Genomic DNA, 15,308 nt, shown 5'->3' with positions numbered 1-15,308 from the left:
TTTAGCATAAAAGGTTCTTTGGAGTTGATTAAAGAACGTATGGTTCTATATAGAACCCCAATGAACACTTTTTTTAAGAGTGTAGTCCTATATCTGCATAGTATCTAAACTGTCACAGTATATGCACATTTTCTATGCATAGATAGGAAGAATTACTCTCCAATGCAGCCAGAAGCAATATAAATAATGTAATATATAAATAATGATTGTATTATCTCTTTCTTAAATCTGCACTGTTAAATAGATATTATTATGCAAATTCAAATGTAAACTGTAAAATAAGTATTTTCTATGTTAACTGGACATCGGTGACTCAGTTAAACAAGGAACGTAGTGAGCTCATGTGTAAGTGTGAAGTATTTGATGTTGCATATATACTGCACAATGCACTTTTATATCTTATTTAGATTTTGCAGCTTGGGAGGAAGCTATTTTATATGGAAACCTGTTACCACCACTGAAAAAAATGAAAAAAAAAATTTTTTCTCACACTTCTTTTTCCTCCTCAGAATTGCATGATGTAAACACAGAATTGTGAGTTAGCTTACTTAGGTTAAACAGAAGAATAACAAAGGGAATGGAAAAACTAGCCAATTTGTGCTACAAACCATAATTATAATGATAATAAATCATAAATAATAATTAATTAATGCAAATACCAGGGCATAATGGATTGTTTTTATACAGGTATGATAACTATAAGCAATGACACCGGAAGTCTTGCACACACAAGTTCGAAATTGCCACGCTTACGTTATAAATAACAGCTGTCAGTGCACAACGTTTTTATTCCTCAGAGAAGCTTGATCAAATCAAATTATTCCTTAAAACATTAATACGATATAAAACCCTGTACGACAAAAGCCAGCTGTAGACTGCATCAAGCAGTAATTCATGTCTAGTTCATGTCCAAAATATTAATTTTTATTGCAGAATAAAAATGTTTATGTGTGTGAAGACCATATCAGAAGTCTGGATCCTCTGAAGTATCCTTCTGAGTCTCATGATCAGGTATTTATAGACGAACTGTGACCTAGTATTCAGTCAAAACTGGATCGACGTAGGCTACGCAACAACAACACTTGCAAGGTAACCTGAAAATAAAATGCCTAATATTTTGGAAATGTAATTTTAAACTTTCACAAGTCTGATAGCACAGCTAAAAGAAGTTGGTGTAAATCGTAAGCGGTTTGTTTACTTTTTATATCTAGGCAGACACGCACAATATACTATATTCATAGACTCTGACACACATTATTACAGATTATTAAAGGATTTTAGCGTTTAGACTCGCACGTGGTGTTATTTACAGTTTGCAATCACGTCAGCAGCAATAGTCACGTGCCAAGATTTGTCTATAACCAGCATCTAGTAGGACAGTGTGATGGATTTGGACACATCTGGAAGGGGTTTTGAGGAGGATGTGGCAACCCAGCTGATGATCGAGAGTCTCCGAGAACAAGGGTTGGTCACGAGCCTTTTCTCCGGTGAATCCTGCAGGTCAGAGACACTTAAAAATCTTTCAATAAGTTCAGATTCATGTCTGCTGCTGCTGCTGCCTGAATGAAAAACCATGTATTTTGGTCTGCAGAATCATTCAGATCACCCCTGAGAGAGAGAAGATATTCAGTGCAATAAAGCATGGTATGAATGGGTCAATCACACAATGACAAGGTCATATTTCATCTCAAAAGAAAAAAATAAAAAGGTGCAAACTGTAAAAAAAAATTAATTGTGTATTTTTTTTTTTAGCATTTTGATATTTTAAATAAATATTGTCATGACAAATACACATTTTCACCCATTTTCTCTTTAGTGTAATGTGTGTACTATACTTTATTAATAGTAATAGCCCCCCCCCCCCCAATTATCCTTCTCAAAGGAGATTATTATTATCATTTGTTCTACATTATAAGAAAAAGCTGGACTATTTTTTATTAAAATCAGATGAAATGTTTTATGTTCCATACATCCTTTATTTATTTATTTTTTATTAAAGTAATGTATTTTTTGAGAGGCGGCTTAATTGTATAATGATCATCAGGACAATTCATTTGTTTTTGTTTCTGCACTGTACAGTATTTTTCATGACAATTAATTTTAAGCTAATTTTCCCCAAACTCTCATTGTAAATGTCCATGTAGTATTATTATTGTGTGGTACAGTAATTTTTTCAGCATTAATAAAATATAATTTATGATTTATTTATTTGTTTGCTTATATGACCCGATATGTTTCAAGGGTTTCAATATATTATCATCATCACATTTAAACAGCATGTGCATTCACTTCTGAAAATCCTTCATTAATGTTGTACCAGGGTTCTGGTTTATGCTAGTTTTTGCTGGATTGGTGCTAGTCTGGTCATTGAAATGTATCCACGGCATAGCAATGAAGTTAATGAAGTTAATTCAGCTGGTTCAGAAGCTTCTGTTGATTCGCTGGATGTGTTATCAGGTGATGAACAGTCCCTCCGTGAGCTGACTGTCCATCAGCAAGCTTTCTTTGAAGAAGACGACACAGACTACATCCCTTTACACGAGGCTGCCATACAGAACAACCAGAACATCCTTGAGATCACATTTACCGGTCTGTCACGAGGATCCACTTTGTTTCTGATCATCATTGTTGATCTTATGTGTCAGGACAGCAGTGACTGATCTCTTCTGTTCATCAGCGTCTCCCGAGGATGCCAAGCACAGAAAGACTCGTCAGGGCAAGACGGCGCTCTTCTTAGCAGTGGAGAAAGGGCTTTTGGACAACGCTTGTTTCTTGCTGGACCACGGCAGCAGTCCAGACACCCTGGATGAAGACGAAGACTCGCCTCTCGTTGTAGGTCAGAAAAGCCCATGGGTCATTCTTCCATTGGAGTGAGAAACAAAAAACGGAATTTGTAAAAAAAAAAAAAAAAAATGTATATAAGATGTATTGCTATGTATTTATCAATAATAAGTCAATTAATATAATACATTTATTATTTATTTAAAATTTGTTTAATATGCTATATTCAGTAAAATGGGGGAATTTAGAATTTTTATTCATTTTACTCAAATACTGGTGCTTATGCTTAGAATATGAGCAGCCATTAAGATTATATGCAGTGCTATTTAAGCATAACTGAGAAATAATTATAGTTTTATTTTATTACCATTTTGATTGTGTTTTTATTTCTGGTTTCCACTTTAAGTGTTATTTCTAAAAATTTTAAATGTTAAATGTAGTTTTTATTAATTTTATTTTAGTGTCTTGGCAACTAGCTGAAATAAAATGTATATATTTAATATTAATTTCAAGCAACAAAAATTTGTTTTTTTTAAATGGTTTAAGTTTCTTGTTTCAGCTTCTATTTATCCAAATGTAAGATTAGAATATATAATATCTGCAAGTTATTAGTGTAACACCGTGGACTTCCATAAAGTTTAACACATGAAATTGTCAGATATTTAGCAAAATGAATGAAAATTAATAGGGAAGAATTAATAGAATCACCTGCAACACACAGAAATGGGCGACAACTATTCTATAAAAACTATAGAAAAAGTTGGGGAACATATCTTTTTCTTAAACTGAATAAAATATGTAAAATATGTATTTTAAACAATGTTAAAATTCACATTCAGAATATAACCACTTTAATTTGTGTTAAAAATTATATATTGTTTTTTATATACCAGAATACTTTGATTAGTAGTTAGAACATGCAGATTTGGTTTCAGACTCAATTAAAAGTGTATTTTAACAGTGCACAAATTGCTCAGCCTACAGAATACAAATAATTCATTCTTTATTAGAATTGAAACAGTTGTGAAGTAGATGGAGATCACTAGACATCGCAAATGAAGGATGAGCTTCCTATTTAAAAAGCCAGCAATCTCAAAGCCTGATTTCAGTTAAGTTGCATTCCTTTTCTATTCTTCCTGACCAAATGTTGATGTTTTTTTCCTGTAGCCATAAGGAACAACCACTATGGCATGGCAAAGCTCCTGCTAAACTTCAGTGCCAGAGTTAACCAGGAGGGGGCGAACCACAGGACGGCCCTGCATGAAGCCGCCCAGCTCGGCCTGATGGATTTCGTGGATCTGCTGTTGAAGTACGGAGCTCATCCCGACCCCAGAAGCTCTTATGGCCTGACGCCGTTAGCATTAGCTGCACAGGCCGGACACCTGGAGATCATCCGAACACTTCTCCGGAGAGGTCAGAGAATCAAGATAAAAAAAAAAAAAGAACAAAAAAACCCCAAAAAATTCCCTGGTCATTTCATTCTATTTTTTTATTAATTTACAAAAAAAAGTTGCTAAATTTTGTGTGTCAAACTTTATTAAATTTAAATTTCTGTGGTGGTATGCTGATAACTTGCAGATTTTACCAGTTTTAAATATAGCCTTATTGATATTTCCATAATATTCTGTGATTTTGGAACCAGGGTTATCGGTTTAGTTTTATTAGTTAACTGAAACTTAAAAACAAGTTACTCAAGATAAACAAAGCAAAACAAAAAATATATATAATATATATTCATTATATAATAATTAAATAGTAATGTTATAAATTATTGACGATATTATGAATAATAGTAATTACTGTTAATTATGTTATTGTACATTTGTATGTTTTTAACTGCTGATTTATATAAAAATATATAATGCAGTGAGAAAATTACTTTAAAATGAAAAATAACTACATTTCAAGGTTTGTACAAAAGCAGTTTATATAATAATAATAATAATAATAATACATAATTATTATAAATGTTTTGATATCATTATTAAGAATGGCTCAAAATGGCAAAAACACAACAAAATTACTAAAACCTACAAATTAAAATGGAAAATATAAAAATAAACATATTCAAAATATGTATGTAAAAAATCTAATATATATATATATATATATATATATATATATATATATATATATATATAATAAAATATATAAATAAATCTTGTAATTATCTAATATTTCGTGTGTTTTTTCTATTGTCTTGGGCTCGGTGCCTCTAATGCAATGCATTTGAGCATCATTTCTGTTACCATGCTGTGAGTGTAAATAGTGTTGTGTTCAGGTGCTGATGTGAAGTCTCAGGCTCAGGGTTGTGCAACAGTCCTATTTGAGGCATCTGCTTCAGGAAAACCTGACGTCATCTCCTTACTTTTGGAGTACGGCGCTGACGCCAACATAACAACACCCAAACACACGGGACACCTGCCCATCCACAGAGTGGCCCACCGCGGACATGTCAAGTCAGTATGTGATGAAGCATCGTGAAATAAACTAAAAGTGAAATGTTTAAGGTTTTAAACATTTACATTTGATGTATATATTACCAGTGCATACTGTATGCTACTTTGCATAAAGTTTGGAATAATTATGATTATTGTTTCTGAAAAGGCTCATTCATCTGCATTTAAACATACAGTAAAATGTTGTACTAATAAATCATTCATATTTTATAATTTTTGTAATGTAAAGCTGAATTTTTAGCATCATTGCACAAATCTTCAGTGTCACGTGAATGAATGAAAACTTTTCATTTATTTTGTAAAAGTGTTATCACTAAATCATTTTTAGGTGTATATGACAAAACATGCATCATTACAGAAGTTAAATAGTTGTAAAAAACTTAAAGTGCATTATAAACTTTATTTATGACATTATTTTTGACAGCATCCTCATTTCTAAAAATTTTAACAGTACTGTAGCTTTGCAGGTAGCTTTCTTGAAGGTTTCTGACAGCAAAAGATAGAAATAATTGACTTGAAAACATTTTTGTAGCTGATGAAAAGAGCTAGTGTTCAAATCATTTTGGACACCACTGTATTTACTGTATATTTCAGGTAATGTTTATTTTATTTCAAGTAAAGGACATTAACTTCTGTCCCCAGGGCTCTGGCTCTGCTGATACCGGTGACGTCGTTGGATGCAGTGGATGACAGTGGGATCAGTCCTCTTCACTTGGCTGCGGCAGGTGGACACTCTCAGTGTCTGGAAATGCTGCTAAAAGCCAATTATGACCCTAACTTCATGCTGCACCCATGGGTGCGCCGCAGCTACGACGATAAGCGCCAGTCTGCGCTCTACTTCGCCGTCTCCAATGAAGACATCGCCTCCACCCGAGTCCTGCTGGAAGCTGGAGCCATGCCCAACCAGGACCCTGTCAAGTGCCTGCAGGTGGCGCTGCGGCTGGGAAACCACGAGCTGATCAACCTGCTGCTTCGCTACGGAGCCAACGTCAATTACTACTGCAGAGTGAACACCACGCACTTCCCGTCGGCCTTACAGTACGCCCTGAAGGACGAGGTGGTGCTGCGGATGCTGTGTAACTACGGTTACAACGTGGAGCGATGCTTTGACGGTCCATATGGGGAGGGATCACACGTCCCACACGGATACGAGGGATGGAGTGACACCGTCATTAAAGATACGCTGGTGAGTTCGCGTCTGACGTTTGGTGTCCGGTGTTTCTGGCATGTGTGTTGAGCTCTCTTTCTCTCTCGCTGTAGTTCTGTGAGGTCATCTCTGTCTCGTGGCTCAAACATCTCTCAGGAAACATGGTTCGCATCATGCTAGATTACGTCGATCATGTGACCTTTTGCTCCAAACTGAAGGCTGCACTCATGGAGCAGAAACAGTGGCCTGAAATCTGCAAAATTCAAGGTTTGTTCAAAAATCTTTATTTGACTCTCTAATTCTATTTTACCTATTTGCTGACTTGACCCGCTCTGTTTGTTTTCTTACTGCTTGTTTTCTTTTAAAAAATGCCCATAACACTAGCTTTCTCTATTCTTTTCCTATTCTATCTACTTGTTTTCTTTTTGTTATCTATGTGTATTAAGCGATAGTGACGGCTCCGTGTAGTAAATAGCGCTCCATTTGAACTTCGGAGCATCGCGAATCATTGATTCAGGTCGGGACATCGGAGCAACGCGAATCATTGATTCAGATCGGGACATCGGAGCAACGCGAATCATTGATTCAGATCGGGACTTCGGAGCATCGCGAATCATTGATTCAGATCGGGACTTCGGAGCATCGCGAATCATTAATTCAGATCGGGACATCGGAGCATCGCGAATCATTGATTCAGATCGGGACTTCGGAGCATCGCGAATCATTGATTCAGATCGGGAATTCGGAGGATTTATTGCGAATCATTTGATTCAGATCGGGAATTCGGAGTATCGCGAATTTAGTAGAGACACTATGACATGTCCCTACCAATATCAGCCACTACTAAATTGTTCCTAGCAATCATTTTGATCAAACAATGTCCTCTCTGGTATGTCACCACCAATGCCAAAATCAAACCTACACTGCAAAATATATGAACTCCTGTGTGTCATGTGTCATGCTTTCATTTTTTACTAGTTTTGTTTCTTTACAGAGAAAGTCCGCTGTCTGCAGCATCTCTGTCGGCTGAAGATCAGGGCTTGTTTGGGTCGGTTGCGTTTGAGAGCTCCGATCTTCATGAGCTTCCTTCCATTACCAGAACGACTGAAGCAATACATCCTGTACAAAGAATATGATCTCTACGCTCAGAAATGACAAAACAAAGCAAATAAACCAGAATTCACACCTGTAGAAACACCTGCACCTGTTATGTGCACATTTTTTAAATACAGTTAATATGTAACACAAAGAGTCTTAATGTTAACGAATATGTAAAGGACTCAATAATTTATTCAATGAAATAAATGTTTTAATAAAATATAGCCATTGATGCATTTGTTTATGAACAAAAGTCTTTTTTGGAAGCATATTTGTGCAAAGAAATACTCTGTTTGTTTTCTAACTGCTTGTTTTCTTTTAAAAATGCCCTTAACACTAGCTTTCTCTATTCTTTTCCTATTCTATCTACTTGTTTTCTTTTTGTTATCTAGGCTATGTGTATTAAGCGATAGTGACGGCTCTGTGTAGTAAATAGCGCTCCATTTGAACTTCGGAGCATCGCGAATCATTGATTCAGATCGGGACTTCGGAGCATCGCGAATCTTTGATTCAGATCGGGACTTCGGAGCATCGCGAATCATTGATTCAGATCGGGACTTCGGAGCATCGCGAATCTTTGATTCAGATCGGGACTTCGGAGCATCGCGAATCTTTGATTCAGATCGGGACTTCGGAGCATCGCGAATCATTGATTCAGATCGGGACTTCGGAGCATCGCGAATCTTTGATTCAGATCGGGACTTCGGAGCATCGCGAATCATTGATTCAGATCGGGACTTCGGAGCATCGCGAATCATTGATTCAGATCGGGACTTCGGATCATTTGATCATTTTGCTAATTAAATGATTGGCAAACCTGAGTCCTGATCTGAACTTATGGTTTTGCAAATTGTTTTTCAGATTGGGACTCATTTTAATAATTTATTCAGAGGAGTGACAAAACAGCTGTTGTTAATCTGTTGTAATCTGTTGTTTGAGCTCTTCATATTTAAGGAGAGAACTATAGTTTTCAAAGTCGGACATCACTTGTTATGATTTTCAAGGGTGTAGAATTTAGTAGAGACACTATGACATGTCCCTACCAATATCAGCCACTACTAAATTGTTCCTAGCAATCATTTTGATCAAACAATGTCCTCTCTGGTATGTCACCACCAATGCCAAAATCAAACCTACACTGCAAAATATATGAACTCCCGTGTGTCATGTGTCATGCTTTCATTTTTTACTAGTTTTGTTTCTTTACAGAGAAAGTCCGCTGTCTGCAGCATCTCTGTCGGCTGAAGATCAGGGCTTGTTTGGGTCGGTTGCGTTTGAGAGCTCCGATCTTCATGAGCTTCCTTCCATTACCAGAACGACTGAAGCAATACATCCTGTACAAAGAATATGATCTCTACGCTCAGAAATGACAAAACAAAGCAAATAAACCAGAATTCACACCTGTAGAAACACCTGCACCTGTTATGTGCACATTTTTTAAATACAGTTAATATGTAACACAAAGAGTCTTAATGTTAACGAATATGTAAAGAACTCAATAATTTATTCAATGAAATAAATGTTTTAATAAAATATAGCCATTGATGCATTTGTTTATGAACAAAAGTCTTTTTTGGAAGCATATTTGTGCAAAGAAATACTCTGTTTTCTAACTGCTTGTTTTCTTTTAAAAATGCCCCTAACACTAGCTTTCTCTATTCTTTTCCTATTCTATCTACTTGTTTTCTTTTTGTTATCTATGTGTATTAAGCGATAGTGACGGCTCTGTGTAGTAAATAGCGCTCCATTTGAACTTCGGAGCATCGCGAATCATTGATTCAGATCGGGACTTCGGAGCATCGCGAATCATTGATTCAGATCGGGACTTCGGAGCATTTATCGCGAATCATTGATTCAGATCGGGACTTCGGAGCATTTATCGCGAATCATTGATTCAGATCGGGACTTCGGAGCATCGCGAATCATCAATTCAGATTGGGACTTCGGAGCATTTATTGCGAATCATTTGATCGGGACTTCGGAGCATCGCGAATCATTGATTCAGATCGGGACTTCGGAGCACGTATCGCGAATCATTGATTCAGATCGGGACTTCGGAGCATTTATTGCGAATATTTTGATTCAGATCGGAACTTCGGAGTATCGCGAATCATTCATTCAGATCGGGACTTCGGAGCATTTATTGCGAATCTTTTGATTCAGATCGGGACTTCGGAGCATCGCGAATCATTGATTCAGATCGGGACTTCGGATCATTTGATCATTTTGCTAATTAAATGATTGGCGAACCTGAGTCCTGATCTGAACTTATGGTTTGCAAATTGTTTTTCAGATTGGGACTCATTTTAATAATTTATTCAGAGGAGTGACAAAACAGCTGTTGTTAATCTGTTGTAATCTGTTGTTTGAGCTCTTCATATTTAAGGAGAGAACTATAGTTTTCAAAGTCGGACATCACTTGTTATGATTTTCAAGGGTGTAGAATTTAGTAGAGACACTATGACATGTCCCTACCAATATGAGCCACTACTAAATTGTTCCTAGCAATCATCACTTGTTATGATTTTCAAGGGTGTAGAATTTAGTAGAGACACTATGACATGTCCCTACCGATATCAGCCACTACTAAATTGTTCTTAGCAATCATTTTGATCAAACAATGTCCTCTCTGGTATGTCACCACCAATGCCAACATCAAACCTACACTGCAAAATATATGAACTCCTGTGTGTTTAACTGAAGACGTTTTTCCCATTCCCTATCTTCTAATGTTTTAGTACCTTCAAACGATATTCTCTCAGTTTCAAACTGTGTTTGTTTCTCGATAGACATTAAATCTCTCTCAAGTGGATGCACTACCCCACCAAAACTACCTCCATCTACAGCATCCTCAGAATGAACAAGTAACGACTTCTCCACGGTTACCTCACTGTCAGGATGTAGATCAAGTTCACCTTCACATGGTCGGTCAACTTTAAGTTGTTTTCCTCTGGCTCGGGTGACAGCACAGGAAGGAAACACATGGGGAAATCTCTTCCCACATTCATCAGGAACGTCTGCAGACATGGGTGTGGAAACAACAACAGCAGATGGTACAGATTTTGATGTACCCCAGACATTTCCTCGAGCAAGATCGTTCCCCAGGATAAAAGAAACCCCTGGCACAGGAAGGGAAGACCGTACTCCAACAATTACATCACCAGTCACAAGATCAGAGGTAAGATGTACCTTGTGTAAGGGAACTTTTAAGAAAGTCATTTCTATCCCCCTAATTAACACATCCTCCCCGGTCGCAGTCTGAGCGGAAAGTGGAAGAACTCCCTCTAGCAGAAATGATTGAGAAGCTCCAGTGTCTCTCAGAATCTTCAGAGAAACTTTTCCTTCCTGTCCTAGCAAAGACACACTACCGTTAGTAATAAATGGAGCATACTCCGTATAATTATCTCCAACATCTACCTGATGGGAGAACCCGTTCTTAGTCTCAAATTTCTGTTGGTGAACATTAACCTCCAGCGGTTTAAGTCCAACCAATCCAACTGGCTTAGCAGGCTTCTTTAAAGCGTTACATTCAGAGATTTTATGTCCTACCTTGTGACAATAAAAGCAGATCACTTTACCTTTCTTCTCTGATAAATTCGGACTTACCACAGGGGGCACACCTGACACCATATTTGATGTACTCACTGGAGGAGTCCACCGATTTCGAGATAACCTTCTACTCGGATCACCTAAACCTCTATCAGAAAAAGAAACTCTGTGAGTCAGAACAAATTCATCAGCCAACACCGCTGCACAAGCTAATGTAAGAGCCTTCTGCTCATTCAAATAAGTAGACACAGACCCTGGTACACAGTTTTTAAATTCTTCTACAAGAATTAACTCCCTTAACTGGTTAAAGGTTTCTACTTTCTGAGACTGACACCACCTTGTAAACGTAATCTCTTTTTCCCGAGCAAATTCAACATAGGTTTGTCTTTCAGGTTTTTTATAACCACGAAATCGTTGGCGATAGGCCTCCGGGACTAACTCATAGGCTCTCAAAATGGCTATTTTGACCCGTTTAAAATCTACACTCTCTTCTTCAGAAAGAGAAGAAAACACCTCCTGAGCCTTCCCTGTCAAAACACACTGCAGAAGCAGAGTCCAGTCCTCTTCTGGCCACTTTAGAGAAGAAGCAACCCTTTCAAAATGAGCAAAATACTTGTCCACATCACGTTCACAAAATGGAGGAACCATCTTAATGTTTCGACCAACATCAAAAGAAGAATGCACAACCTGAACGGATTTTGAAGCTTCAGCTTTTTTAACTTCCAGTTCAAGCTTCCTCATCTCATGCTGCCGATATTCACGTTCACTTTCACATGCATACTCTAACTTTTTCAACTCAAATTGTGTACGCTCACGCTCCTGTTTAAGCTCTAATTTTTTTAACTGAAGACGTTTTTCCCATTCCCTATCTTCTAATGTTTTAGTACCTTCAAACGATATTCTCTCAGTTTCAAACTGTGTTTGTTTCTCGATAGACATTAAATCTCTCTCAAGTGGATGCACTACCCCACCAAAACTAGCTTCATCTCCTGCTACCAGAATTCCTTTGGCTATCAACTGGCTTTTAACAGCCTTTAACAAATCCTCCTTGCGCTTCTTATCATTACTAGTCAAAATGATCGCTTGACTCTCTGCGATTTCTAAAAGTTGTTCTTTGGTGCACCTATCTAGAAACTTCTCAGAAAGTTCTACATTCAATCCCTGAATGGAAGTCATCTTGAACTAGTTTAATACAAAATGAAGATTAGTTAATAAGTTGACCACAATAAAACCAAATAATTCTGATAAAACACTTCCAAGACCAATGTCAGAAAACAGCCTAAACAAATAATTATTCAATTACCTAGGTCAATCCACTATAACACTAGAACCCTCATAAAGATCAAGTGAATTAATAAGCCCAAGACATAAATCCTGCTTTTATTCTTCATATTAATCACACAGACCTTAACGTCACTGCAACAATTTCAGTGTTATAAGGAGGACGATAAATGCACAATTTTAATAGGAATATAAGCTCTGTATAACCACTCAATGCAGTGCTAATTTACTTCAGTAGACAATCAGTCATCTCATTAGGTTACAACAGCTGTTTCAAATGTATCTGCTTCATCGATCAGCTCTATTGTCCCCAACAGAAGATTGTCGTGTAAACTAATTAAATTTCATATTTTAAGCGGTCTACACAATCATCTAATTCCTATATAAATGGGCAACTTAAACCACACGCGAAAACATGCTCTTTGTAATAAGATTAAACAAATCAGGGAGAAATATAAAGTACTCACCAGGATTTCAATCAGCTTTACATCTCCGATATACCTGCCTGTTGAAACTATATCCTAGCTAGTCTTCAAAGGACTGCCGGGCTCGAGGCGACTTGAAACGCTGAACCTCGTAACAACCATACTCCAAATGAGTTTAGCTGCGCGAGAAGCGTACCCCCACCCAGGATTTCCTCCAGAAAACTCCAAATAAAATACAAAACAAAAATCAACAAAACAACAAACAGTGTTTCGATGGAAGGACCGCTCACACACAGCCCAGCTGAAACACTCTAACTAACCGGAGTGAAAACTGACTCATACAGAAATCCTGAAGAGACAATAAAAAATACTCCCTCAGAAAAAGCTAAAAAAAATCCTGGACGAGCCCCCATTTTTATGTTACGGCTGGCTCGTAGACCGCAACATAAAAGAGGCAGACAACAAATTCTTTAACAATAAAGCAATTTATTATCAAACCAAATAAACAACAAAAGAAACTGACGTCTAGGGGAAAAATAGGACACACGCGTGTGGTTATTAAATAAACAAATATAGCAAAGGGAACGATTAATGAGAAAATAAAAATGTACAAATGACAAAGTTGGGAGAAGTGAGGGCGAAGCTAGCCTCCTCACATTACAAGTCACCGGTCTTTATACTCTGGTGAGTTAGTCGAGGATTGAATACACCTGTTGCCCAATTAACATCTGCACTGTGTAGCAGAGCCAGCAGGGGCAAACCGGCAGGCGTAACACTAACTGCTTGTTTTCTTTTAAAAATGCCCCTAACACTAGCTTTCTCTATTCTTTTCCTATTCTATCTACTTGTTTTCTTTTTGTTATCTATGTGTATTAAGCGATAGTGACGGCTCTGTGTAGTAAATAGCGCTCCATTTGAACTTCGGAGCATCGCGAATCATTGATTCAGATCGGAATTTCTGAGCATTTATCGCGAATCTTTGATTCAGATCGGGACTTCGGAGCATCGCGAATCATTGATTCAGATCGGGACTTCGGAGCATCGCGAATCATTGATTCAGATCGGGACTTCGGAGCATCGCGAATCTTTGATTCAGATCGGGACTTCGGAGCATCGCGAATCATTGATTCAGATCGGGACTTCGGAGCATCGCGAATCATTGATTCAGATCGGGACTTCGGATCATTTGATCATTTTGCTAATTAAATGATTGGCGAACCTGAGTCCTGATCTGAAATTATGGTTTGCAAATTGTTTTTCAGATTGGGACTCATTTTAATAATTTATTCAGAGGAGTGACAAAACAGCTGTTGTTAATCTGTTGTAATCTATTGTTTGAGCTCTTCATATTTAAGGAGAGAACTATAGTTTTCAAAGTCGGACATCACTTGTTATGATTTTCAAGGGTGTAGAATTTAGTAGAGACACTATGACATGTCCCTACCAATATCAGCCACTACTAAATTGTTCCTAGCAATCATTTTGATCAAACAATGTCCTCTCTGGTATGTCACCACCAATGCCAACATCAAACCTACACTGCAAAATATATGAACTCCTGTGTGTCATGTGTCATGCTTTCATTTTTTACTAGTTTTGTTTCTTTACAGAGAAAGTCCGCTGTCTGCAGCATCTCTGTCGGCTGAAGATCAGGGCTTGTTTGGGTCGGTTGCGTTTGAGAGCTCCGATCTTCATGAGCTTCCTTCCATTACCAGAACGACTGAAGCAATACATCCTGTACAAAGAATATGATCTCTACGCTCAGAAATGACAAAACAAAGCAAATAAACCAGAATTCACACCTGTAGAAACACCTGCACCTGTTATGTGCACATTTTTTAAATACAGTTAATATGTAACACAAAGAGTCTTAATGTTAACGAATATGTAAAGGACTCAATAATTTATTCAATGAAATAAATGTTTTAATAAAATATAGCCATTGATGCATTTGTTTATGAACAAAAGTCTTTTTTGGAAGCATATTTGTGCAAAGAAATACTCTGTTTGTTTTCTAACTGCTTGTTTTCTTTTAAAAATGCCCCTAACACTAGCTTTCTCTATTCTTTTCCTATTCTATCTACTTGTTTTATCTAGGCTATGTGTATTAAGCGATAGTGACGGCTCTGTGTAGTAGCGCTCCATTTGAACTTCGGAGCATCGCGAATCATTGATTCAGATCGGGACTTCGGAGCATCGCGAATCTTTGATTCAGATCGGGACTTCGGAGCATCGCGAATCTTTGATTCAGATTGGGACTTCGGAGCATCGCGAATCATTGATTCAGATCGGGACTTCGGAGCATCGCGAATCTTTGATTCAGATTGGGACTTCGGAGCATCGCGAATCATTGATTCAGATCGGGACTTCGGAGCATCGCGAATCATTGATTCAGATCGGGACTTCGGAGCATCGCGAATCATTGATTCAGATCGGGACTTCGGATCATTTGATCATTTTGCTAATTAAATGATTGGCGAACCTGAGTCCTGATCTGAAATTATGGTTTGCAAATTGTTTTTCAGATTGGGACTCATTTTAATAATTTATTCAGAGGAGTGACAAAAC

General features: G+C 37.4%; 1 protein-coding gene and 1 long non-coding RNA gene across 6 annotated transcripts; both read left to right on the top strand.

The window, feature by feature from the left end:
* Window positions 1-801: 801 nt before the first annotated feature.
* Window positions 802-14,964, top strand: LOC113110802 (ankyrin repeat and SOCS box protein 14-like). 5 transcript variants are annotated; one of them, XR_003293199.1, is made up of 11 exons: window positions 1,035-1,089; window positions 1,366-1,500; window positions 1,592-1,644; window positions 2,458-2,589; window positions 2,678-2,836; window positions 3,949-4,194; window positions 5,063-5,240; window positions 5,883-6,426; window positions 6,501-6,654; window positions 10,275-10,663; window positions 14,351-14,964. XR_003293199.1 is itself a non-coding variant. In XM_026274988.1 (10 exons), exons 2-10 carry the CDS (start codon window positions 1,385-1,387, stop codon window positions 7,540-7,542), a joined length of 1,743 nt encoding a protein of 580 aa, XP_026130773.1. In that variant the 5' UTR covers window positions 802-1,089; window positions 1,313-1,384; the 3' UTR covers window positions 7,543-7,999. The 5 variants fall into 5 exon arrangements, 4 of the variants coding, with proteins under 4 accessions (XP_026130773.1, XP_026130772.1, XP_026130774.1 ...); XM_026274988.1 differs by lacking the exons at window positions 10,275-10,663; window positions 14,351-14,964 and adding an exon at window positions 7,382-7,999 and having other exon boundaries at window positions 802-1,089; window positions 1,313-1,500; XM_026274987.1 differs by lacking the exons at window positions 10,275-10,663; window positions 14,351-14,964 and adding an exon at window positions 7,382-7,999.
* On the top strand, window positions 8,204-9,032 carry LOC113110804 (uncharacterized). Its single transcript, XR_003293200.1, has 2 exons — window positions 8,204-8,589; window positions 8,695-9,032. It is a non-coding gene; the product is annotated as an uncharacterized LOC113110804 (long non-coding RNA).
* Window positions 14,965-15,308: the final 344 nt, after the last annotated feature.

This window comes from Carassius auratus, chromosome 11 (assembly GCF_003368295.1).
Source record: "Carassius auratus strain Wakin chromosome 11, ASM336829v1, whole genome shotgun sequence".
Taxonomy (NCBI): domain Eukaryota; kingdom Metazoa; phylum Chordata; class Actinopteri; order Cypriniformes; family Cyprinidae; genus Carassius; species Carassius auratus.
The sequence above is the reverse complement of the archived record's forward strand: the minus strand, read 5'-3'. Positions and strand labels throughout refer to the sequence as shown.

Coding starts and splice junctions, on each gene's coding strand:
- LOC113110802 (XM_026274988.1), top strand. CDS start 1,385: ATGGATTTGGACACATCTGGAAGGGGTTTTGAGGAGGATGTGGCAACC. Junction 2,837..3,948: donor AGACTCGCCTCTCGTTGTAG/GTCAGAAAAGCC, acceptor TTTTTCCTGTAG/CCATAAGGAACAACCACTAT. Junction 4,195..5,062: donor CCGAACACTTCTCCGGAGAG/GTCAGAGAATCA, acceptor TGTTGTGTTCAG/GTGCTGATGTGAAGTCTCAG.